We start from the raw sequence: 27,378 nt of genomic DNA, 5'->3' as shown, positions 1-27,378 counted from the left end.
CTGAGCAGTTTACAATGTCAGCATTATTTTCATATTTTCCCCAACAATCTGGGTTCTCATTTTACCAAAGGATGGAAGGTTGAATCAAGCTTGAGCCCCATCAAGATCAAACTCCAGGCTTTGGGCAGAGTTTGCCTGTAATAGTGCACTTAACCACTGCACCTCTATGACGACAAACTGTTTAGGAATGCACAAAAGCTGACTACTTCCTGAAGATTTTCATCCAATCAAGCTTGGCTTTTTATCTTTTTGACACTCCTTTACTTTGGAATACTTTTAATTTTTTAAATCAGAAAAATAGGATTAAAATATGAAGAAGAGAGAGACCATCAGCATAAGCCACAAAACTCTTCAGTGATTTTTATTTTATTTTTTTTCACACAAAACAACATTCTTTTAGCATGATATTTCTGCAAAGACCATTTATATATCCTCAAGTATAAATATTTTGGTACAAACTCTTTGAAAGAAAAAAAACTGAACTCAAGTTTAACCACTTGTGCTCACACTGGAAAGGGTGCAGTGGTGATAAACAGATGCAACATAGATGGCATAGCTTGGGACTTGGTTTTTAGTCTTCTAAAGCCAATAGGAATTGTCATATCCCTGGGTGGGCTCAGACTGCCCTGTAGATATGGTACCATCTAAATAGAGATCATATTCATGTACCACATAGTCAATAATAACATTCAGGAATGTCTGCAGGATTTGGTCAAAAAAAAAGTCAAGATAATGGCCCAGCCATGGAATTGAAGGTATGCCATAAAAAAGGATGGAGCTTCAATCAGGCCATAATGGCTACTGTCTTGACTTTTGATTGCACCCTAGGAATATCCTTGTGTTAGAAATTCTGTTTATATAAAGCAACACATAGAGCAAATAAGGAGTACAATCACCATGTGCCTTACTGCTTAACTATACTACTGTAACAGGAAACAGGAAACTACTTAGAACAAAAAAGCATAGAGTATGTACCATAGATCCAAACTTGTAAACACTGCCATCTACTGGCTGAATACCACTGTGGTTGTTGCATAGAAATATGTTCCAACAATGAATTCCAACACCTTGGTACATTAGAAGCTATCTAGCTATATAGAAGCTAATGATAACAGTATAATTGCTATCATTATCATTACATTCATAGATGAATTCACTATAGAAAACTTTTAATACCAGGGGTTATGCTGTTAGGAGCAGAAAAGTCAGTCTTTACTATTATTATTCCTGTTATTATCATTATTAGATATCAAAACTCACCTTTTTTCAGGTCTGTAGCAGATGCATTGTATTCTAACATATCCAAGCAAGTTTGATATAATTCTTTCATCTACTTGCAGGTAATTCATAGATATTTACCATTTTAAAAGAAAAAAACCCGTAATATTCAAAATCACATCAATCAAAAAAAAAGCACACAATGATCCCCACCACCCCAAAAATACAAAAAATCCCAATTAGCATCCACAGCATTTGCAAGATGATGCATTAAAATATAGTAACTGTATATATTAAGGTTTGGTTAAAACAATTCTCCGGGTAATTAATGCATGCATATTCGGTGAGGTAAGGAAAGTTTAGTGACATTCAATAAACAATTACATAAGCTTTTGCTATGGTTTTTCATTTCCCAAGACACTTCCAATAGTTGAATTTTGGGTACCATCAGAAAGACATATCCATCCGCAAAAGTCTTCTGGTACATTCGTTTTAAGTTGGGAAGGAGCCACAGACAGTATCCAACTTTTTAAACACTGATCTTGTTTTCTAGAATGGCAAGCTTTTTTGATACAGCTTCCAGTGAGCAAGACTTAAGGAATAACATACACAGAAAGAAGATGGACATATATTTTCAGTGGTTTCAATTCAATAGGATGGACTGAATAAAAATCATTTAAATACTGTACAAAGAACAAAAATAAGTAAAAAAAACAAACCCCAAACAAAATTGTTGGCTACAGATATGAATCAACCTCAGCAATTTTAAGATGTGCGGACTTCAACTCCCAGAATTCATCAGACAGCAAGGGAGTTGAAGTCCGCACATCTTAAAAAGTTGCTCAGGTTGGGAAGTTCTAAGCAAAATAGAACTATCAGCTCTCCAGAAAAGGTGTAAAGGTCAGTTGTATCCCCATCACCACCAAGTTTCTGCTGCTGATCCTAGATATTTTAAATATCCCTGAATATAATCCATGGATTATATTGGATGAACATTCAATTTCTGCTTAAAGTCACATTCTTTTAAGAATGATTCGTTCAAGGTTCTAATAGCTGCCAAGAATAGAAGTCACTTAAGCAAAAAATGGAAAGAGGTGAGTACAGCATCTTTCTCCTTTCTGACTTCCTCATTCTCCAGTATCATTTTTCACCACACCACACCACCCCTGTATATCTACCTCTATCTATCTATCTATCTATCTATCTATCTATCTATCTATCTATCTATCTATCTATCATCTACCTATCCATCAATATCTAAATCTGTCTCTCTCTCTCTCTGTCTCATCTATCTTATCTCTCTCTCTCTTTGTCTGTCTGTCTCTTTCTTTCTATCTATCTATCTATCTATATCCATCCATCCATCTTTATCTATCTATCTGTATCTATCTATCATCTATCTATCTATCCATCCATATCTCCATCCATCCATCTATCCATCCATCCATCCATCCATCCATCCATCCATCCATCCATCCATCCATAGATCTATCTATCTATCTGTCTGTCTGTCTGTCTGTCTGTCTGTCTACCATATCTATCTACCTACCATATCTATCAACCTACCATATCTATCTATCTATCATCTATCTATCTATCTATCTATCTATCTATCTATCCATCTATCATCTACCTATCCATTAATATCTCAATCTCTGTTTCTCTGTGTGTGTGTCTCATCTCTTATCTGTCTCTCTGTGTCTCTATCTATCTATCTATCTATCTATCTATCTATCTATCTATCTATCCATCCATATCTCCATCCATCCATCCATCTATAGATCTATCTATTTATCTATCTACCTATCTATCTATCTATCTATCTATCTGTCTGTCTGTCTATCTATCTGTCTATCTATCTATCATCTATCGCTACATCACAGCAGGAGATATGAGGAATATTCTATGCATTGTGGGTATAGAGTTAGTTTTGAAATAAGATCAGTAGCTACATAAAATAATCCTAAACAACACATGCAGCAATCACTCATTTTTCATTGCTTAGGAAGAACCATAAATATCCTCCTCTTCAAATCTCAAGCACAGCGGACAAGTGCATCACCTGGTGTAAATCAGGTTTCTGCTTTCCATGATCACTTCAAGCCCAAAAGATGCCCTAATGCAGCCTATTCCAAGTGGCTGCCAAAGGATATGTTTTCGTGTCAATGCCTTTATGAGATTGTCTACTTTCCTCTGGAATTTGACAACAGCTTCACATTCACATGGATCTTCCTCTGAAGAGACAAGACAAAACGGTTCAGTAAATAAAATATCGGAAGAAGGTCTTGAGTATTATGAAATGATGGAAGCTTATAAAACATATTTTGTCTAATCCACAGACAGGCAACCTGTGATTGTAGATTGCAAACATTTTCAGAGCACTCTATTTTCGGTCCTGAGATTGCAACATTGCATCATTGAAATTCAGCAATAACTAATTCTCAGTAGCACCATTTGTGTGTTTTATTTCTTCAAAAATCAAGGTGCAATACGACCAAGAAGCCTATTCAAACCAATTTTCTTTCAAAGAGCCCCAAATTGTACTGCTGAAATTCTGTCATTTGAAAACTGAATTTCTGAAGAACAATTTTGGATCATTTGGAAGAAATGTTGATGTGTGTGTGTTTAAGAATGGAAAGAGAAACAATTTGACTTCCAGAGATTTCTTGTACTGACTTCTACCCCTAACTCCTTTTTAAAACAATGAAAAGTATGAAGGGCTACAGGTGACATGATAGCAGTGATAGCAATATTTGAGGGGTTGCCACAAAGAGTAGTGGGTCAACCTATTCTCCAAAACACCTGAAAGCAGGACAAGAAGCAATGGATGGAAACTAATCAAGGAGAGATCCTACTAAGGAGAGATTTCCTGACAGTTAGGACAATTAATCAGTGGAACAACTTGCCTCCAGAAGTTGTAGGTGCTCCATCACTAGAAGCTTTTAAAAGAGACTGGACAGCCATTTGTCTGAAATGGTATAGGGTCTCCTGCTTGAGCGGGGGGGGAGAGTGGACTAGATGACCTTCAAAGTCCCTTCCAACTCTGTCATTCTGATAGTTCGCAACTCCTTTCTTTGACACATTGATTCATCTGGTATCTTTACCGGTGGATCTGCAATGGGTTGAGAAAGCCAATTGCAGCCCTCACTTTTGGAAATGTTTTTGCCATGTTCGAGTCCCTACTTAGATAAAAACCCCAAAACATTGTTTCGCAGAAAGAGACTGATTGTAAGCATTGGGTATATTCTAACTCAAGATGCATGAACAGGCTAAAATGCTTGCTGCAAAAATGAATTGAGCTCTTTGAGCATTCAACTGATTGGCTGGACCATCCTCAAGGAGGTTAATGGAGCATTTCAAATAATAGCTTTCAAGTAACTCTTGAAGGGATTGATTCTTTCTACCATCTGTTCAGGGTCAGACTGAAGCACTTTGAAATGTGAGACACAACAAGGGATGTGAGACTCTCCACCAACATCACTTTCATGGAGAAGTTCACCGGTTGAGCAATTTAATCTTACTTCAACATTGATCATGACAATGTTCTCTGCCTTCCTTGAGGGGAAACAGGTTTGAAAAATAATAGACAAGACTGTATGACATGAGTTGCTATGTCCTCTAACAGGTTGTCTTCCCTTTGCTGGAGATCAGTGCTTAATTTTACATAATGGTAAAGCCAGTTTTGTGTCTGCTTGACAGTCGTCAGCTTTAAGAAACTCACCCTAATGGAAGAATGGGATGATAAGCAGCGAAGACTGCTTCCTCAAATAGAGATAAAGCCAGTGGTGGGATTCAAATAAATTAACAACCGGTTCTCTGCCCTAATGATGGGGTGTGTGGGTGGGCATGGCCATGGTGGGCGTGACCAGGAGGTGTGACAGGCAGCAGTCAGCCTCCTGCACTCCCCTGGGAGCAAAAACAGACCATGGGGGGCACCTCACCCCCGCATTCTATTTTGGGCCTAGTAGGCCTCCCTGCATCCTCCTGGGAGCAAAAACAGGCTGTGGAGGGCCTGTTTTCCACTTCCCCGGGCTCCGGAGGCTCTCTGGAGGCTGGAAATAGGCCCATTTTCCACCTCCCCAGGCTCCATGCGCCCCCTTAACTTCCCTGGGATCCAAAATGGGCCACATGGGGACTCCTGGGAGGGGCAGGGTGGGATGGGGTCATCCGGTCATTGGAACTACCAGTTCACCGAACCAGACATAAAATTAACATCCGTTTCATGTGAATCAGTCCGAACCGGCTGAATCCCCCCTCTGGATAAAGCCTCTGGGTTTCTAACTCCTTCCCCCCAATTGTTGATAGAGCAAAGGCATTGGCAGCAGTTCTTCCATGCAGGCACCATGAGAGGTTGTACACATATGATACTCAGTGGGATATGGTGCTACTAGTCCATTAACGTTTATATAATTGTGGAACCAGCACGAAGCCTCTGCTCTGAAGGTCTTAATCCCCAAAGAGTGAGGGTGATAACAATACAATAAACATAATGTGAACCACTTTGGAATGGGTATCCCACAATGAAGGCCTACCTGTCAGGCCAGGAAGCCATCTTTTGCCTTGGGCCTCCAAGCCTGCCACATTTACTACTGTGGGAAATTGGGAAGGGGGATTGTATGGAGCATGGGTGATATATAGCCATAATAAAATTCCTTTGTCAGGGAGTCAAGTACATCTTGCCCTGCACCTGGAGGGTTGAAACTGGGAGGCATCTCCAGTTGGGATGGTGCTTTGATGGGACCATGTGATGGATATGTGGGTGCTGGGCAGGGATTTGAAGTTTTCTTTGGGTGGGGAAAACCTGGAAACTTTCAGATTTGGGTTTTCCCAGATGTGCCAATATGACATCTTTAATAAAATGGAACTTTGAGGAACTTCAAGCCTCGGAGTCTTCTTTTGTTGGGAGTGTTACTTGGAAGCCTGATATTATCATTAAGAAACACTCTTTGGGATCCGTAGCTGGGGCAGAACAGCTGTGCCTTAGAAGCTGTTTTTTATTCCCAAGCAGGGGATAAAAAACCAGCAAACTAATGTGCTGAAGTCGATCAGACTAAGGATGCTAGCCAGATGAATACCTGGCAGGCAGATTTTTTTTTCCCTATTTTCCTCCCCAAAAACTAAGCTGCGTCTTACACTCCAGTGCGTCTTAAATTCCGAAAAATACGGTAAGTGGAATCTGCAACTAGTCACAAGTATCGCACTATTAATATCCTATGCACAACTTCACCTACCAACACATATTTTAGTCTGCAGCTTCTTTCCAATTTGATTGATGGTTCGGAAATCAGCTGTGTAGAAGTAGTGCTCTGCCACCGGTTCAGAGGCAATTGCCTTGAGTTCATCTTCAATGGCATTGCCCACCCCAATCGCAAACATCTTGTACCCTGAAACAAACAAGATCTAATCATTTGCGTCTTGCCCTGTTCATGAAAGCACAATAAAAGCATTATTGATCAAAAGGCATTGCGCCGATGTGTATGTAAAGATTTTTTTTATTTTAAAAAAAGAAAAGCCTGGAAAACATGGAGGCATTATAAATGAAAAGCTTTCATCTGGTCTGTTCCTCTCCAGGGGCCATCACCTTATCTTCTGACAATGATGTTCAGGTATTGCATCAGGCAAATGACTTTGTTATGTCTCTCCTGGCTTTGTCAAGTTCACATCTAGCTTTGTAAACATTATGAAATCATAGTTGCATGAGTTGGATGCAACAGGAAAGAGAGGGTTGATCAACCCCAGAAGAGAAAAAGGGAATGTACTACTGTAGAAATATAATCCTCATTGATATAATAAAGGTAAAGGTTCCCCTTGCACATATGTGTTAGTCATTCCCAACTCTAGGAGGCAGTGCTCATCTCCATTTCAAAGCCGAAGAGCCAGTGCTATCCGAAGAGGTCTCCATGGTCATGTGGCCAGCATAACTAAGCACCAAAGGCGCATGGAATGTTGTTCCCTTCCCACCAAAGGTGGTCCCTATTTTTCTACTTGCATTTTTTACGTGCCTTCGAACTGCTAGGTTGGCAGAAGCTGGGACAAGTAACGGGAGCTCACCCCATTACGCAGCATTAGGGATTCGAACAGCTGAACTGTCGAACTTCTAATCGACAAGCTCAGTGTCTTAGCCACTGAGCCACCCTGTCCCCCTATTGATATAATACAATGTACCAATAAAGGAGAATATTTGCAGCTCAGGGTTGAAATGAGGGGTCCTTGGTGCTCTCTGAGCTTGGTTGTTTCCTTGCAAACGTTTCATTACCCAAAACAGGGAACTTCATCAATGTCACAAACAACCAAGCTCAGAGAGCACCAAGGATCCTCTCATAGCACAATGTTATCAATTTATGAGATTCAGCAGTCAACTTAACTGAGCCAGTGACAGGATTCAAATAATTTAACAACAGGTCGTCTGCCCTAGTGACCAGCTGGGTAGGTGTGGCTCGGTGGTCATGTGACCGTGTGGGCGTGCCCAACTCAACGTCACTCACGGCGATGGGTGCTTCGCCTTAGCTATTACAATGTAATAAGGGTTAACCAGAAAGGCAGTTTCTGTAAGCAGGGCAATAAAGATTAGGCTAGAAATATCACCAGAATGTTTCCTTCCTGCCTTCCTTACAGGATTAGCCCTGTAAAGTGGGAAAAAAACAAAATAAGATTTCTTCCAACAACCGATTCTCCGAACTGCTTAGAAAGTTAACAACCGGTTCTCCCGAATAAGTGCGAACTAATTTCCAAATGCTTACCTAGTTCTTTAGCTTTCTTGGCTGCATCATTGATGTAATCTTGGGAACGTCCATCAGTAAATACAATGGCCACCTTGGGGACACCAGGCCTTGCTCCACTAGAGCTGGCAAAGGAATTGTCTACGAGGTATTTCAAAGCCTGGCCAGTCATGGTGCCCTTTTCCATATATGTCATCTTTCTCACTGCTGTTTTGATATCCTTCTTGTTCTTGTATTGCCCCAGGGGGAACTCCTGCTTGACTGAACTAGAGTACTGGACCAGGCCCACCTGCGTGGTTTTATCTGACACCTCCAGAGAATCCACAATCTGGTTAATGAATCTCTTCACCAACTCGAAGTTCTCGGGCCTCACGCTCTTCGACCCGTCTATCAGAAAGATGAGATCTGTGGCAGCTCCTCCATTGCAAACTGTAGGAAAGTGGAAAAGCAGAAAACGGGAAGAAAGCCACTACTGGGGGGTGGGGTGGGGGAGAGATCACTTCTTCCATTTAGATAGCAACACTTCTTTAAAAACTGTTTTTAATAAGCATTTTGAGTCAGATCAGTGTGCTTAGAAGGGTGTGTCCTCACTACAAGAAGTAAAATAAGTCTTTATGTTTAAGCACTATAATTCCTACTTTGGCCCCCTATTTTCAAGAATGGGTTATTCTACTATACACCATAGTCAGTGGTGGGTTGCCCCCCGTTCAGACCGGTTCTATAGAACTGGTAGTAAAACCAGTGGGAGGCTCCGCCCACTGACCCTGATGTCATTAGAAGCAATCTGCGCATGCGCAGAAGCAAGGAGCATGCACAAGCGAATCGAGCGTGTGTGCGCGATCCCGTTGCGAACCTGTAGTAAAGGTAAGTAGACCATAGTATACAGTAATAAACTACTGAACTATACACTAGACCAGTGGCTCCCAACCTTCTGGGCACCAGGGACCGGTTCCATGGAGAGAGGTTTTTCTGGGGACCACAGGGGGCATAGTTTCATGTACTGCCTGCAGATGGGTCTTTGCTTATTTGTGAGCCACTGTGGCGCAGTGGTTAGAGTGCAGAACTGCAGGCTGCTTCTGCTGATCACCGGCTGCCTGCAATTTGGCAGTTCAAATCTCATCAGCCTCAAGGTTGACTCAGCCTTCCGTCCTTCCGAGGTGGGTAAAATGAGGACCCAGGTTGTTGGGAGCAATAGGCTGACTCTGTAAACAGTTTAGAGAGGGCTGTAAGCAGTGGTGGGTTGCCCCCGGTTCAGACCGATTCGCAAGAATCGGTAGTAAAACCGGTGGGAGGCCCCGCCCACTGCCCCGGATGTCATCATCGGCGATCTGTGCATGTGATCCCGTTGTGAACCAGTAGTAAATGTAAGTAGAACCTACCCCTGCTGTAAAGCACTTTAAAGTGGTATATAAGTCTAAGTGCTATTGTGCGAACCAATTTCTGGCATGCCACGGACCAGTGACAGTTCACGGACTGGGGTTGGGGACCCCTCCACTAGACAAGAGAAAGTCAGAAGCTAAGATTCATGTCTGAAAGCGTTTTTCTTTGTTCTCTTTGGCTGTTTTACAGAATGGTAGTTTATCCTCAAAAGAATGAGGTATTTCACACATTGTGAATTGGGCACGCCTTTCCATGACTTCGAATCAACTTTGGTTCCCTATACAAAGTTTTGAATTATGATCTATTTACCACTGCAGGTCTTCCCATCATTGTTAAGAGTGAAACCCACTTCACAAGCACAGGCGTACGAGGCTCCTGTACTGACACAAATCTGCTGGCAATCATGGTCTCCGGTGGCACACAAATCCGACACAACTGTAAAGTAATAAAATAATAAACACAGTAAACAAGCAGGTTTGACTTTAGCTTGCAGTATCATTCTTCTTTTTCGGTTTAACGTTTTTATTGAGCTATAAGATAAAATAAGACACAAAATACAAAAGTAAATAGGAAAATGGTGGGGAGGAAGAGGGGGAAGAGAAGTGAGGAAGGATAAGAAAAAAAAGAAAAAGAAACATTGACTTCCGACTCTCTCTCTGTTGCAGTAAAATATGGCATTAACTTCAAATCACAATTTTTTGTTTTTTCATAATAATATGAACAAGCCATTTCTATCTATCAATCTAATCGGTAAAACCCAAAATCAAAGTTTCATTCTTTTCCACTTCAAGCACAAAGCTGAGAAGCGGTCTCCATGTGGAAACAAAAGCACTTATATTCTTTTCTTTTAGCAAAATGTTTTGACTCCAGTATCATTCGACTTGAGTAGATCACCTAGAAGCGTGGCGTCACTTTGCCATCACATGACGTATCACAACATTTTTCCCTTTGTGGAGCTGGGGTGGCCGTGGCCTACACATGATGCATCCAGCCCACGATCTGCCAGTTTGACACCCCTGAGTGCTAGAAACTTTAGCAATTCCAATCTCCAGGAATCAACATCTGACCTTATAAACCATCTGAATGTTCTTTTCTTCATAAGCCTTTTAACCAGGATCACTACTTAACAGCCCAGGAGCCATATGCATCCTTAGAAACTCCTGAACAAAGAAGGTGCATCAGCCACCAAGCCACGTCCACTAAGCCATGCCATGCCCACCAAGCCACACCCACAGAACCAGTAGTAAATTTTTTTGAAACCAACCACTGAATCAGATGCTTATTTTTAACAATGAAATACACAGGAACAACTTGTAGTTGGGAAAGGACCATTTCTCGTAGGTGTTTCCTTCAGGAAAGTTTCAGACTTACCGCAGAAAGCTTCCTGAAACTTTCTGCTTAGCTTCTCAATGACACTATAACTTTCAACATAATCCACATGGTCATCCAAGGGCTGGCTGGCTATCTGTCGCAACGTGTGCATGTCAACGCGGCCCACACCAATGGCAAAGATTTCGATCCCAAGAGCTCTTGCCCTTGCTGATACGTCTTTCACCCCATCCTGGGGGTGACCGTCGGTCACTACGATAGCCACCTGGGAATGAGAAAATGAAGGCTTCATTGATTTTTTTTTTCCAACTGGGCCCAGCAACAGTTGGGATGGATGATGATGTTTATCTTCCTCTGATAGTGTTTATCATACCAAGTGAGATTAATAACTCATGTTCAGCTAGCTCAACCACAAATAGAAACAAAGGATCCTATTCCCTAGATATTGTAGTAATCTCTCGCTCCTTTATTAAAAGGCTCTTTGGCGCAAGGAAGGGTCCCCAGAGTACATCATAAAAAGAGAAAGTGTATCTGGGCCTTAAAAGTGATGAGCAATAATACAAAGCAGTGCTGCATGATTGCCAGGAGGGAGAACCATATATTTGAATGGAAAGAAAGAAAGAAAGAAAGAAAGAAAGAAAGAAAGAAAGAAAGAAAGATGGAAGTGTAACAGAGTAGTTCTTTGACTCTTATTTTTTCTCTCTCTCTAAAAGACTCACAATTGAATTTTTCTGGTTAGAATCAGGTACAATTATTCCTCATCTTAAAATTACTTTCTGTCTGTTCTCTCCAGTTCTTTAAACATTTTCATTTTCAGCTGGATAAATTTCATCTAGATATCTGAATCCCCAAATGAAGGATTGTTTCCTAATATTTCACAGCAAAAAAACAACAAAAACAAATTCTCCTCTCATATAGATACAAATGCCTGCAAAAAGTGAGGGATTAAGATGCTGGCTGCAAAACTCCACCCCTGTTTAATGTGATTCATAAAAAGGAGTAGAGCATCAATCAGGCTGTTGACCCACCCTCGACAGATGTCCCCTTATATAAACATTTGTCATGTGACTCTAAAAGGCCATAGGCAGACCTGATACCCCCCCATTCAGCATACTCTATGCCTCTTCTCCGAATTTTCAAGTATCTTCTCTTCATAGGGTTGCAACCTGTTGAACCCTCATTATGTTCAGAGTTAAATGCAGCTACATCTGTTCAAATTGCTGGACATCCGCCTGGCTAAATTAGGTGAATAAAAGGTGAAGCATTGTAATCATTAAATCAACTGAAGAACAACAAGAGGGGGAGAAAGAGATCTGAAAGGGGAGAGATCCAAATTTCTTCTATTGCATGCAAGTGCTTGGCTAGAATAGAATAGAATAGAATAGAATAGAATAGAATAGAATAGAATAGAATAGAATAGAATAGAATAGAATAGAATAGAATAGAATAGAATAGAATAGAATAGAATAGTTGGAAGGGACCTTGGAGGTCTTCTAGTCCAACCCCCTGCTTAGGCTGGAAACCCTATACCATTGCAGACAAATGGTTATCCAACATCTTCTTTAAAACTTCCAGTGTTGGAGAATTCACAACTTCTGAAGGCAAGTTGTTCCACTTATTAATTGTTCTAATTGTCAGGAAATTTTTCCTTAGTTCTAAGTTGCTTCTCTCCTTGATTAGTTTCCACTCATTGCTTCTTGTCCTTCCCTCAAGATGCTTTGCAGAATAGCTTGACTCCAGGGGTGGTATTCACTTACCTTCCCTACTGGTTTACAAATGTGACCAATTCTGTGTATGCGCACTCCCTTCCATGCATGTACACAGCCTCAAAAACGTGCCCAAAAAGCACGTCCTAGAATCAGAGCGGGTAGGTGGAGCCACCCATAATTTCCGTTACCAGTTTGGGAGATCCGGACAGAACCAGATAAATACCACCTCTGCTTGACTCCCTCTTCTTTGTGGCAGCCCCTGAGATATTGGAACACTGCTATCATGTCTCCCCTAGTCCTCCTCTTCATTAAACTAGGCATACCCAATTCTTACAACCGTTCTTCATATGTTTTAGCCTCCAGCCCCCTAATCATCTTTATTGCTCTTCTCTGCACTCTTTCTAGACTGCCCCATTCAGTTTCATGGTATCATTTGCTTTGAAGATACCTTCACTGCTTCTGCTGTAGAAGTGTCAGATCATACAATGCACCTGATTCATAGGCTCAGTTACATCCAGGGCTTTTCTCGAGAGCTCAGTGGCAAAAATGCAAGAGCAGCAGCATGAACAATTTTGAAAGTAGGGCAGCGGCCAGCGTATTTTTGAATCACATTCAGCTGCTGAAGAAATGAGGCTAGCAAGGAATATCACTTGCAAAGGACACGGATCTCATTGTTAGCCCTTCAGGGTAATCTGGACAAGAAGCATTAACCAGGAATACAAACTCTATTGCAAGGTTATATTAACAGAATCTCGCAATACTGAAAACATTACCAATAAAGGGGAATATTTGTAGCTCAGGGTTGAAATGTGGGGTCCTTGGTGCTCTCTGAGCGAGCTTGTTTAAACTAGCAGGGGTGAAATTTGACCAGTTTGGACCGGTTCAGACAAGCCAGTTGGGACGATTTGAATTGGTTAGCCAAACCAGTACAAACCACCCCTGGTTGGCCCCTCCCATGCCTGCCCAGTCGCCCAGTCGCCACTCGACCCATTCAACGTTAAGTATAAGTATAAGTATAATTTTATTTCTATACCGCCCTTCTCCCAAAGGACTCAGGGCGGTGTACAGCCTATTTAAAAACACAAGACAAACATCAATTAAAAATTTAAAATTATTAAATAAATTCGGCTCAATTTAAAACCCCAGAAATTTAAAATACCCCAATTTAAAATTATTATGTTGATAGCCCAGCCTGGCGGAAGAACAGGGTCTTCAGTGCACAGCGAAATACCCGGAGGTCAGAGATCTTACATATTTCCGGGGGCAGTTCATTCCACAGGGCTGGGGCTCCCACAGAGAAGGCCCTCCCCCTGGGTGTCGCCAGCCGACATAACTTGGCTGATGGCACCCTGAGGAGACCCTCTCTGTGGGAGCGAACTGGCCGGTGGGAGGCTATTGGTGGCAGAAGTCGGTCTTGAAGGTACCCAGGTCCTATGCCATGGAGCGCTTTAAAGGTGGTGACCAACGCATGCGCAGATCAACATTAAATGCTGCAGCAGACAGAATCCGAACTTTTCTCCCTCCATTCACAGTGTAACTGCTGCAGCCTGTCCCTTTAAGGTACTTCGATGCCTGGGAGGGAGGGGGCCAGAAGGGGACCATAAAAGGATCAGCAGCTCCGCTGTGAATGAAGGGAGAAAAGTTCGGATTCTCTCTGCTGCAGCATTCTCTATGAGCCCTTCTGGTGCTCATACGCACATTTTTTCCTACCGGGTTCTGTGGGTGTGGCTCGGTGGGGGGTGTCATATGACTGAGCGGGCGTGGCTATGAGTGACATTGAGTTGACCACGCCCACTCAGTCACAGGACCCACCACCATCACCAAGCCACGCCCACAGAACCAGTAGGTTCTTTGGCTGGGCTGTTTAAGGAAGGCTCTTTGGCAGTTTCTTGATTGGGATATTGCTTATTTGATTGTTGGTCTGAAGTCAACCTTATAGTTAATCTATGCTGATGTCAGCGCTGATTACTGGTGGAGAGGTGCTGGAGTCTTTTTTTCTCTTTGGGGCTGGTTGATTATCTCTTTTGCATAGTCTATAGATGTTGTTAATAGCTATGTGTCTATGGATTCGTCAGAGTGCCAAGCTTCTAGAAACATTTCTACTGAACGTTAACTGAAAACATTTCTCCCTTGTTTCAAAGGTGCTTTTTTCAAAAGGCAACTGGACTATGTTTTTTTTTTTTTTTCTGGAAGAAGAAATGTTTTCTCTTTGAAGGAGATGTTTGCTTCTCATCTAAGAAGCTGATGAAGGTCAGAACTGATGAAGCTTCTTGAATAAGAAGTGATATGTCTTCTACTTTAGAAGACATTTCTTCCTAAAAAAAACAACAACAACATAGCCCAATTGCCTTTTGAAAAAGCACCTTTGACCTGGATCAGGGGTTCTACTTACCTTTACTACCGGTTCGCATCACGCCTGCATGTGCATGCTTTTCTGCGCATGTGCAGATCACCTATGATAACATCCAGATCAGTGGGCGGAGCCTCCCGCTGGTTTTACTACCGGTTCTTGCGAACCGGTTCAAACCAGGGGCAACCCACCACTGACCTGGATGTTTGAGAATCTCCCTAGACATTTCTCCCCTTCTTTCCTTTTACTTTCTGGAAACTGGGGAGGGTCCTTTCTGAAATGCATCCCACACCTGTTCTCCTTCTGTAGGCTGAGAAATCTTTTACATACCCTCCGAGGTTCTTCCTCCCGTTAGCCAAGGTCCTTCCCACATACCATTACACTAATTCTTTCTGTCTAATGTTAGCTTTTAAAGCCCACCCAGACTCCTTTTAAGTTCATTGTGCATTGGTGTCAATAAGTTGAGTTTCTTGAAATAAATAAAGAAATTGAGAAATAAAAGGTCCACATAGAACTGGGTCTTAACTGGATTGTTATGCAAATACCATTTAGACATTTGGTGTGTTCCAAATGGTGTAACATGCCAATCTCAGCAATAGGTGGAGCTGTAAAATCTCTTATACCTCCCTCTTGTTTTAAGAAATCAAGACTGTGTGGTATATTTGCAATCTCGTAGTTTCACTAACAAACCTTTTGTGCCTTCAGTGATTCATTTATATAGTCCAAGTGTTGCAGAGAAAGAAATCTCCCTAGGAAGCACCTTCCACTGGTGTGAATAAGCAGGAGATCAAAGAAGCGTGAATAAATTTCTTGGTCATGTCATATGTTGAGAAAAACAAGTGAAAATTCCTACCCATCTATTTTTTTTTAATAAAAAAATTGTAAGAAGATTCTGAACCAGCCTAACCTGGACTGCCAAAGCAGACGATCAGATTTTGAGTTTCTTTCTAAACAGACCAGAATTTCTGAACCTTGATCCCAAATGAAAAGAATGACTTCATTAGGAATTAGAGATTTAAACACTAGAACCTAAATAAACTGTGATTATCCAAGCAGAAGAAAAGAGAGTGTCCCAGATAAATAAATATTTAGTCTTGATCCCCACACATAGAATGAAGACAGATGGGACCTGCGATAATCAGCTTCCATCTTTAGGCATTCCTAGTCAAACACTATAAAAAGACTTCACACATACAACTTTATGTACAAACGTTTCTTACAAGTGTTGAATGAACATCTGTAGTCATGAATCAGAGCGTGACATCCAGTTCCCCATGTACATTGACTTGACATGAATCAATATTTGGAAACAGAAAGCGTAGATCATGTTGCACAAACCGTTCTTATATGAGGAAGAAGAGAATAAGCAGAATTGCTCTTTTCAGCTTGTGAAAGAAATTGAACCTCGGTTTGGTTTAAAAACAATGAGAGGCTAGCTAAATTGTGGTCTACCATTTCTGTACTTAAGGCCAAAGGACTTCATGATCCATAAAGTTCTTTTAATGAAGTTGAAAAGGCCTTCCGTTTGAGGTAACTTTTTTCCCTGCACCAGAAATAGTCATAACAACAAAAACAATATCAATAACAGGTACCTTTGTGAAAATGTTAAGGACTTGAAAGGAACCTTTAATTTATAGTATTTCAAGCTCTTTCCCACAAGAGAGATTTTTTTCTCTCATTGACCTATGGCTCTCCCCAAAGAATACCTGCATATATATTTTTAGTATATATTTAGCTTCTAGCCCACCTGCGAGTGAAATTCAAGGTGGTGAAGTCAACTACATTTAGCTAATTTTACATCCTTCCAAGAATAAAATGCTCATAGAAAAGGGCATTTATGCCTAAAAAAACCCTAAATGCTCCGAAGGGCTCCTCACTTTCATCCAACTTTGTTCTTCAAAGAACCACATTTTTATAGCCTATTTTAACAAGTAGAGCATCATGGCTTGATAAATTTGTTGATCCCATTCAGGGGTGGGTTCTAATTTTTTTTACTACCGGTTCTGTGGGCGTGGCTTATTTTGTGGGCGTGGTTTGATGGTCATGTGACAATTCTTTAGGATTTAGCAGAGGTACTGGTCTACCAGGCTTTTTTTTTTTTTTTTTTTTTTAATTTGATTTATATGCCGCCCTTCTCCGGAGACTCAGGGCGGCTTACAATGTGCTCAGCAATAGCCTTCATACTTTTGTATATTTATACAAAGTCAGCTTATTGCCCCCACAAACTGGGCCCTCATTTCACCTTCATCCTTAGAAAGGATGGAAGGCTGAGTCAACCTTGAGCCTTGGCGAGATTCGAACCCTGCAGTAATTGCAGGTAGCTGGTCTTAAGCAGCTTAATAACAGGGTGCCTTAAACCCTTGTACTACCAAGGCTCTTTTTTAACTGCTTGCAGAGCTATACCGGTCTACTCATTTGTTTTTGGAGGCACCAGTCTACCACCACACTGCCTTTTAACATTGATCAGCTGTAGCCCCGCGGCAAGAGTTTAAACAGTTTTTTTCCTTCTAGCCGATCAGCTGGGACTCGGGAGGCAGCGAATAGATTGGGGATGAGGCCAAATAAAAGATAAGAATAATGCGGGGGGGAGCAGGGGGCGGGGGGGTAGAACCGGTTCGGTGATGTCATATTGTCACCGCTACCGGCTCGGCAGAACTGGGCCAAACCAGGAGGAACCCACCACTGATCCCATCCCACAAAGCTGAGGTGTACCAATTCTCCAAACTGTAGGCTTTATGGCTTTGTGACTAGTTCTACGCGGTCAAGGAATCTGAAGTGGTGCCTCACAAAACAACCAAGACAAGCGGGAAGGAACTTATGGAAGAAGGTAATCTTTGTTCCTCCTGAAGGACTTTGTGAGGAAACATTTCATCAAAAGGTTGTTACCCTGAGTTGTGACTAAGTGCCAGTTAAATAACTGAGAAGCAGGAGAGCAGTTGGGGAAAGAGAAGGATGTTATGAAATTAAACATGACAAATAAAAAGGATGAAAGCATTTGTTCAAGGATAAATGTGTATTCCTCTTGGGTGTTAGTGATCAACTGCAGGTCTGCAGGCCTCAAATGACCTTCCGGGGCTTGTTAGATATGGTGTACATAAAGCTGGGAACTCTACCCATTTCTCTGCGTAAGCAGGGGGTTGGACTAGAAGACCTCCAAGGTCCCTTCCAACTCTGTTGTTCTATTCTGTTCCTAGTAGCTAATAACAGTGGAAAAGCAAATATCTCATTAACTTGCTGAGAGGAGGTGAGGCCCCTAGGATGGGGGAAACCACAGTTAGTTGCCGTGAGACATGTCAGGAGCATTAAGTAACACACTTTCCATTTGCCCTGCAGTTAAATGGTTCAAATCTTATATGACAACATGAGATATTATTATGATTCTTTGCGCAGTCAGTCAGATGTTCAAACTGGATTTGGCCTTTTTGTTCGCCTATTGAGTCCTTCCCAAGGACCTGGGATAGGCAGAAGTGGATATTTAATGGTGTTCCAGAAATCGTCACAGGATGTAAACTCTTCTGAGTGAAGCTGCCTTTTGCAATTGACTGATGGTGGATTTGTCGATGCCAATGGTGTTCAAGTGGTGCTATTAGAACTATTAGATTTCCAACAATTATGCCAAATCTCATTAGATTTTTTTTTAAAAAAAAATCATCTAAGCAGCCATAAAATGCACCTACCGAACTCTGAGGACCACCAGTGCTCCTGAAAACACAGGTTGCAAACAAGAGACAGGGAGAACTAAGTTCATGGAATGATTGCCACAAAACAAAGCAAGAAGAAAATAAAATAAAGCTTCTTGACAATCTCACCTTGTTGACCTCTGGGGATCTCACTCTGGCTCCTTCCCCTTCACTGAATGCTCTGTTGATGGCAAACTGTATAGCCAGGCCTGTCATGGTCCCAGTGGAGAGAGGCTCAATTTTGCGAACCGCTTGTAACAGGCTGGTCTTTGTTTGATGCGTTCTTAGGGACAGTTCATTCTTGACAGCACTGGCATAGTTGATGACTCCAACCCGTGTTGTATTAGGACCTACATCAAGGGCCTCAATGACCTGAGACACAAAAATCTTGACTTTGTCAAATTCATTGGGGCGCACACTTCGGGAGCTGTCCACAATGAACACCAGATCTGTAGGCCTTGTCCTGCACTGGGCACCTATTTGAGAGAAGGGAACAGCTTTTTCTTTTCAAAAATTAGAAATGTGACAACTCAGAAATAGGTCCCACTGAATTCATTTGGATTTCCTCTCAACTAGATGGAGATAGAATTCCAACCTTATGATCATTTCAAAGGTGCTTTTTCCAAAAGGCAACTAGACTTCCTTGGGTTTTATTTTTCCTTTGAAAATGTTTCGCTTCTCAACCAAGAAGTTTCTTCACTCCTTCAGAAACACTTTCAAAGGGAAAAACAAAACAAGAATGGCCATTTGCCTTTTGGAAAAGCACCTTTAGGACAACCATGACCTGGATGATTGAGAATTTCCATAGACATTCATCCTCATGATTTTTTCCAATATGAAAACGACACAATTTCTTCCAATGATTGCTCCTTCTATGCTACAATCTTATGACCTCTAGTGTAGACGATTCCATATGTTGCATTTTCCCCTGTGAAGTTAGTACTGGAATTCTCTTGGAGAGACAAATCCCAGAACTTGTTTCTCCTCCTCGTTCCTCATCAGTCTCTATTGCTGACGTCGGTCAATTGTGGGAAATTCAGACACTGGAATAATTTAAAATGTGGCATGAGAACTCGGAACTGTTCAGAGGTGGGTGTCACACACTGTAACAACTGGTTCGCCCAGCACCGTAAATGTGAGTGCGCGCCATCCACACATGCATGCAGCATCACAAAACACAGCAATTCTCTCGCACGTGCCGTCCGTGCATATGTGCTGTGTCAATAAACATGTCAATTCACTCGCACGTTCCTTCCGTGCATGCGTGCAGCATCAAATACACAGCAATATAGGACGGGATTGCGCCCGGGCAAGTGGGTGGGGCCACCCACAGGTCGCAACTACCGGTTCGCCTGAACCAGTTCGAACCGTCAGCGGCCCACCACTGGAGCTGTTGTCAGAACAGGAAGTGGTTTTATCCCAAACTATCCAAGATTCTCACCATACCCTAAATAGGGAAGATATATATATATAAACCCTCAACCAGACTTAATTCCCCCTTCCCATTTTTTTACTGCTGGTCTGTTGGCATCAGACTTATAGTATGTCAGATGATGCCAATAACTATGTGTTTTTCTTTAGGACTATATTCCCTCCAAAACAACAAAACCACTGGGGTATATATTTCAATCCTCTTTGACTATTCAGTGTTTAACACACTCACTAATGTTACACATAAATCTTTGACCAAGTCTGAGGGTGGGTTGAAGGTTTTTTGGCTTAACTGGGAGCATTTCACTCTAATAGGACTTGAAATGTTAAATGAGATTACTTTTCTGGGATTTACATTAACGATGGAGGCTCTGCCTTTGTTCTGATTTGCCTTCAGGTCTGATCTGCAGCCATTATAATAAAACCAAAAGGAAATTAATGGCATCGTTTTTGTCCTGACATTGGTGGCTTGCAGAGAAAAAGAAAAAAAACAAGATTGTATTTTTGCCTCTTTCACACCATTCTCCAAAAATTCCCGAAATCTACACCCAGCAGTCTGAACAGTCAACAATGGGCCAGTGGGTGGGGGCTATTTTGGCCCAGTGATTGCTTATTTATTTATCTATCTATCTATCCAGTGGTGGGATTCAAATAATTTAACAACCGGTTCTCTGCCCTAATGATTTCTTCCAGCAACCAGTTCACCAAACTGCTCAGAAAGTTAACAACCGGTTCTCCCGAAGTGGTGCGAACTGGTTGAATCCCACCACTGTATCTATCTATCAAATTTATAGAGCCACCCACTTCACAAGGAATGAGCCTTTACAAAAACCATACAACAAAAAGATGTATAAAAATTAATATCTCAAATGCAGTTCTATTACATAAATCATATACACACATTGTATATACAGTATGCATATGTGTGTGTGTGTGTGTGTGTGTGTGTGTGTGTATCAAGAGAGAAATTATATTAAATCCTCTTGCAAACCAGAGGAAATGTTGAAATATTGGACAAATCCATCATGTCTTTACATTGCAGTAAAATATGTTTACTACCCATCACACGTATTTGCTCCATTCTGTGATTCCCTAGAGATTGTAAGAAAATACAGTAACTGCCTGAAATCTTCTGCCAAAGCAGTGTTGGTAGAATAGCTAACTTCAAGGTCAAAAGAAAATTTGATCTTAAGAAGCAAGAAAAGTGTGAGAGTCAAAGTAATTCCATTACGTCTTCTGAAAAACCGTCTCCCTTTGCTTTTCCTCCAACTGTCACTGAACTGACTGCTGTTTTCGGTTCAGCAAGACAGAACAAAAACTATAATTTTAACCGTCAGTGTCTGAATTTTGCCTTGTTTCTTCTTTTTTTTCCGTCTCTGTTTCTTGTGGATCCAGAATTTGAGATTGCAAGCTCAAGAGCTGGAAAATATTCAGGGCTGTAACTGATGGATACAATAACCATGAAAACATGCCAGAAAGAGGGTTGAGAGAGAAATAACGGCTGTGCCTAATAGCCATTGATAGATCTTTTAGATTATGACTTTCTTCTGCATTGGTAGAAAAGAAAACTAAAAATGCATCAGTATGTAAATAAATACTTTTATGCATTGTTTGCATATACACTGAGGCTTATCACTTTCTTGTTTGCATGTACACTGAGAGCTTATGCACCAGAGACAAATTCCTTGTATATCTAATCATACTCGGCCAATAAGGAATTCTAGTCTAGTCCATCCCATCCCATCCCATCCCATCCCATCCCATCCCATCCCATCCCATCCCATCCCATCCCATTATTTCTATTCTATTCTATTCTATTCTATTCTATTCTATTCTATTCTATTCTATTCTATTCTATTCTATTCTATTCTATTCTATTCTATTCTATTCCATTCCATCCCATCCCATCCCATCCCAACCCAACCCAACCCAACCCATACCATTAGTTCTGTTCTGTTCTGTTCCATTCCATTTCATTCCATCCTGTTCCATCCCATCCCATCCCATCCCAATGCATCCCATCCCATCCCGTCCCGTCCCGTCCCGTCCCGTCCCGTCCCATTCCATTCCATTCCATTCCATTCTATTCTATTCTATTCTATTCTATTCTATTCTATTCTATTCTCTTGGATCTGACCTATTCTCTTTGGATCAGATACCCTCCAAAAAGAATCTCTCCATCCTATTTGCACTAAAGGCTTCCTATTACAAGGAGTTCCACAGATTAAATAATAACATAGCTTTCTATCCTCCTGGCTACTTCTTTCTTACTCCATTGATAAACCTTTTCATTATATCTCCTTTGGTGCAATCTTTGAAAATAGATTTTAATTGACAAGACAGGCAGCTACCCCCTACTCACAGGAGCAAGAAATCGGTTGAGAAGGCTAAATAGGACATTGGAAGCTTGGGCAGAATCCTAGAAAACCCATTTCACTGAGCTCCACCATAGCATTATTGATTCTCTCCCATTTCTCCTATGAGAATCTCAGGCTGCAACTTGCTCTCCAGAAGCAGAGTAAAGTTGCAATCCCCCCAGCCAGAAAAGGCTCCGGGATCAAATGTCAAATCCCTGGGATTCGTGAAATTATTTCTTTCAAAAGGATGCTCTGCAGCCAAGTTATTGGAGACTGGGAAGAGTGTAGTGCATGTTTAATTTCTACATATCCTACCTGGGCACCCAGTTCCTTTCCTGAACTCAAAGAACTGATTGAGGACAGAAGCTCTCAGACTGGGATTATAAAGCTGGCATTCACAATAATGTTGCAGCACTAAGGCAAAGTTGATCTTGATGCTAGGTTAGTGGTGAAGGTGAGGAATCCAATATTAAGACCGAAGCATCAGCTGGGAAGAAAACTTTATAGTGTGATTGGATAAGGGAAAGGATCCATCGTATAAATATTTAAGCCACAAATATTCAGACGGCTGCCTCTTTCTGGGTTGCCTTTCTGCATGGCTGCTCTAACCTGGCAAACGTTTTGCAAAAGCTAACCAAGACATTCTATGACTCACCTCTCAGCTGAGGACGGACCCCATCCACAGAACCCTGGTTCTGGAAAAGAAGCAGGAGCAAGAATAGGGAGGCAGAAACGAGCGTCATGATGGCTGCTAGGATGGAAAGCGAAGTGGGATTGTCTCGGTGGTGGCTTTGAGGTATTAATTTAAGGGGCCTTTCCCCAGGAAGGCAGGGGGCCAACCTCTAAGACGCAGGAATGATGGGGAGCGGGAGGGAGGAGATGGAAAAAGGATGTGTGGAAGGATGGCAATTGACAAGGAGAGGTCCCAAGGCCTTTCCCAGTACCTGAAATCGCCACAACGGCTTCATTGCTAAGCTAGGAAGTGGGAGGTTATAAAAGAGACCAGCGACAGGATCGGAATGCAGGGAATTTGAGCCCTGAACAGTGAAGGCAGTCAACTAAGGCTGAAGAAAAGAGTTTATCTGCCAATCACCAACTTTAATCTGGCCTAGGATCGGCCACAGTAAGTAAACTGCTTCTACTGTCTTGAACCAATGGCCTTTTCTAAGTTCTGGAACACTGAGGACCATAAATAACGACATAAGCACATGGAACATTTCTCAAAAAAGGTATTAGGAAACAGTAACGCTCTTATTCATTTTTGTTAATATGCCTGGTGGTTGGGGTTTTTTTTCGTTTGTTTGTTTTTAGCATTGATTTGAAAGGTAAGAGAACTAAAAGTCATAGAGGAGATATACAACAACAACAACAATTTATTATTACAGTCTTAGACCAGAGACCAGAACAAATAAAAGCACTCAGAGTGTGTGTGTGTGTGTGTGTGTGTGTATGCTAGTCATTCCTGACTCTAGAGGGCGGTGCTCATCTCCATTTCAAAACCGAAGAACCAGCGCTGTCTGAAGACGTCTCCGTGATTATGTGGCCGGCATGACTCAACACCAGAGGTGCACGGAATGCTGTTCCCTTCCCACCAAAGATGATCCCTATTTTTCTACTTGCATTTTTTACGTGCTTTCGAACTGCTAGGTTGGCAGAAGCTGAGACAAGTAACGGGAGCTCAGTCCGTTACATAGCACTAGGGATTCGAACCACTGAACTGCCAACCTTCTGATCGACAAGCTCAGCGTTTTAACCACTGAGCCACCACTCAGTGGCTAAGTATAAATTCTAGTATAAAATAATAAATAACTAAAATCTATAATAAAATCCAGTGTCAATTATACATGGTCTGACTATACGATAGTTGCAATCCCTAAACTGTGTGGCCCCTTGTAGGTTCAACAGCTAAAAGGGAAAGGACTAAGCAGTGCAAAAGGTTTGTCACAATTGTTATATAACATCACTATGGTGGAGAAGACATGTGTTTGCAACGAATCTCACAGGAGGAGATATAAAACTGAAAATTCAAAAAATGAAAATGAATTTTACATTTTAAAGCAGTCCTCAATCAGAACATTCCTCCTGATGGTTAGGGAAAAAATACAGCAATAGAAAGTGAGAAAGAAAAATGCATTGGCTAGAGAAGTGCCTTTTTATTCCATAATAACATCAACAAAATTTTCCTTTGTTGATGACTTTCTGAGGTGAATCAGCATAGGGTGAGCAGCTGAAGTAAATACTTGCCAATAATTCTGATGATTTAGAAAAGTTTTGTGCACGTGCACTTTTTGGAGAGAAAAAAATTACTTGAGTAGAATTATGGTCATAGCAAATTTAATGTTTCAAACCAAGTTAATTCATTTAACCTAGGTTGATCCTTTTTACTGCTAATATCAAACTTTTTACAGTTTAGGATATGACACCCTTCACAAATACTATGTGTGGAAATATGTAAAATATATAACCCAAGAAGTAGTTCTGTGTGAAGAGGCCACAATTTTTCTCACAGACATCTACACACATACACACCATGTATATTAAATGCAAGCTGGGGTCCACAGGATTTTTTCAGGGATAAGACAAGTGGTGGTATTCAGCAGGTTCTATCCGGTTCAGGCAAACCGGTAGCAGTGGCTGCGGGAGACTCCGCCCACCCGCCCTGACATTATCACATCCCATTTTTGACACTCTGTGCATGCGTGGAAGGATCTGCGTGTGCGTGCGTGCTCACATTTGCAAACCAGTAGCGAAGGTAAGTGAATACCACCCCTGGATAAGACTCTCTGTTGGTGTTAACACTAGCACTGTGCTGAAAAGGTCCTATTGGACAAGTTGTCACCGAATACCTTTTGGGGGGATTGAGTAGAGATGTGAAAAGCCACATTTCTCACATTTCTCTACTTGCCAACTTGAAATTGTGTGGATGTCGACAATCCAGCATGGAGAATTCTGGAAGTTGATATTCACACACCTTAAAGTTGTGAAGCTTGAGAAGCACTTGTCCCTATCCTTGAGAAAAGGCTGAAGACTCTTCAATTTCCCTGTAAATTTTAGCAAAATCATCTAACCTTCTATCTTTGCCTGCCGACTTGCCCCCCCACCCCCCCACATCCCAAAAAACTCCAGCCCTTATCTAACATTCATGGATACATCTAATGCACACATCTCTACGCTTTATAAGGAAACATATATTGAACTACCTCTAGAATAAAATACACATTTTATTCTAATTCATTTAAAACGGCCCTCATTCCTAGGTAAATATTACACGGCCACATTATTAGGGAACAGAGTGGATTTTAAACAGCCAAGTAACCCTTGGCTGGTGGCGCGGCAGACTAAAGCACTGTTATTAACACCAGCTGTTTGCAAATTAAAGTAAGTTCGAATCTCGCCAGGCTCAAGGTTGACTCAGCCTTCCATCCTTTCTAAGGTAGGTAAAATGAGGACCCAGATTGTGGGGGCAATAAGCTGACTTTGTATAAATATACAAAAGTATGAAGGCTATTGCTTAAGGCATTGTAAGCCGCCCTGAGTCTCCAGAGAAGGGTGGCATATAAATCAAATTAAAAAAAAAAATCCTCTCCCAAACTGTATTTTTTTTTTTCATGCATTGGCCTTTACACAAAGCTCTTTTGGTATAGACAAGTCCATATAGTCATGAAAGGGATTCATTCACAGCCTTCAGTAAATGAACTCTCTATGGCTGTTCTTAGTGTGAAGAAGGGGGGGAAAAGTCTGAATTTTCTCTGTGCCATTTTTCTGTTTAAAAAAAAACCTGTGAAACTGTGGTATAGAAGGAACATTAACATTCTAAAAACACAGCAAGGCGTCTTTAGATTTTGTACATCAGTATTTATAGCTATGCGCAAGATAAAGAGACAGCAAGCATGTTTGGTATCAAAACATAAATCGTTTCCCCACCTGAGCTTCAAAGAGAAAGATCCTAGCATTTTATTTACCCAAAGGAAAAAAAATGCATTCCTGGATTCCTCCCATGTCCATTTATAACAAAATGTATGAACTTTGAAGAGACCATTAAAAAAAGAACATGTCCCACCAGACGGTATAATTTCAAAGCAACCTCCTGCGCATCTGGAGTTGACTTAGCACCTGCATTTGCTGGAGTTTGTTGTTTTGCCAGTGAAATATAGTTTGCTTTAGAGACCTGGTTCCTTCTGTTCTTGACTTCTGAGCCTAACCAGCTGGCTTAGTAGACAGAAGGCCTTTTCTGCAATGACATCAAATTGTGGAGCTACAAAAACTGTGTGGTTGTCCACAAGAAAGAGAAACTATTGCTCTAGAACCGTGATGGTGAACCTATGGCACTGCTCTAGAAGTTGCTTGGATATACGTCCTTTTTTTCTACCAACACTTGGGCAGTGACCAGATCTTCCTACTGCATTGAAAGCTACACATCAACTATTGCGCTATCCAAAACAGGGAACGAGCAAAAATGTAGTCCAGTAAAGAAAGATCAATGAACAAGAAACTCTCAAAACAAAGGGAAGGCAACAAGGTTAGGTAAAATCTTGTAGAATGTTCAAAATAGCAGAGGAAGAACCACAAACCTAGAAGAGCAAGCACAGAGCATAGTCAAAGAAAGATTGAGATCTAGGAGTTCAAGTGAACAAGCAGTAGCAAGTTCAAGTGAAGCCGCACTGCATATCGAACATCAATACAATTCAGAGATATTTTACGAGAAGTGTCCTCCATTCCTCTAACTGCAATAAAATACTTTATGCCACCAGACTTCAAATTTTGGGCTTAGACAACTTAGAACTATGCTGACTTCAGTCTGACCTAAGCATAGTACATAAAATTATCTGCCACAATGTCCTTCCTATCAATGACTACTTCAGCTTCAACCACAACAATACACGAGCAAATAATAGATACAAACTCAAGGTAAACCGTTCCAAACTCGATTGCAGAAAATAAGACTTCAGTAACAGAGTGGTCAATGCCTGGAATGCACTACCTGACTCTGTGGTTTCTTCCCCAAACCCCCAAAACTTTAACCTTAAACTGTCTATTGTTGACCTCACCCCATTCCTAAGAGGTCTGTAAGGGGCGTTCATAAGCGCACCAGCGTGCCTACCATTCCTGTCCTAATATTCCTTTTTACTTACTCTTTTCATGTATTCAAATTATGTTTATACTGTTACCTGTTATCTTACACTGTATATGCTTAACAAATAAACT

The 27,378-nt window shown here is 41.4% G+C and overlaps 1 protein-coding gene across 1 annotated transcript; it reads right to left on the bottom strand.

Moving 5' to 3' along the window:
• Positions 1 to 1,747: 1,747 nt before the first annotated feature.
• Positions 1,748 to 22,916, bottom strand: MATN1 (matrilin 1). Its single transcript, XM_070950036.1, has 8 exons — positions 22,829 to 22,916; positions 18,515 to 18,861; positions 10,689 to 10,911; positions 9,627 to 9,752; positions 7,959 to 8,366; positions 6,450 to 6,602; positions 3,372 to 3,452; positions 1,748 to 1,800 (listed from the first exon to the last, which is right to left on the bottom strand). Exons 1-8 carry the CDS (start codon positions 22,914 to 22,916, stop codon positions 1,748 to 1,750), a joined length of 1,479 nt encoding a protein of 492 aa, XP_070806137.1.
• Between the last annotated feature and the right edge of the window lie 4,462 nt (positions 22,917 to 27,378).

Source organism: Pituophis catenifer, unplaced genomic scaffold (assembly GCF_029215685.1).
Source record: "Pituophis catenifer annectens isolate HBS135680 unplaced genomic scaffold, rPitCat1.0.hap2 SCAF_9, whole genome shotgun sequence".
Classification (NCBI taxonomy): Eukaryota; Metazoa; Chordata; class Lepidosauria; order Squamata; family Colubridae; genus Pituophis; species Pituophis catenifer.
The sequence above is the reverse complement of the archived record's forward strand: the minus strand, read 5'-3'. Positions and strand labels throughout refer to the sequence as shown.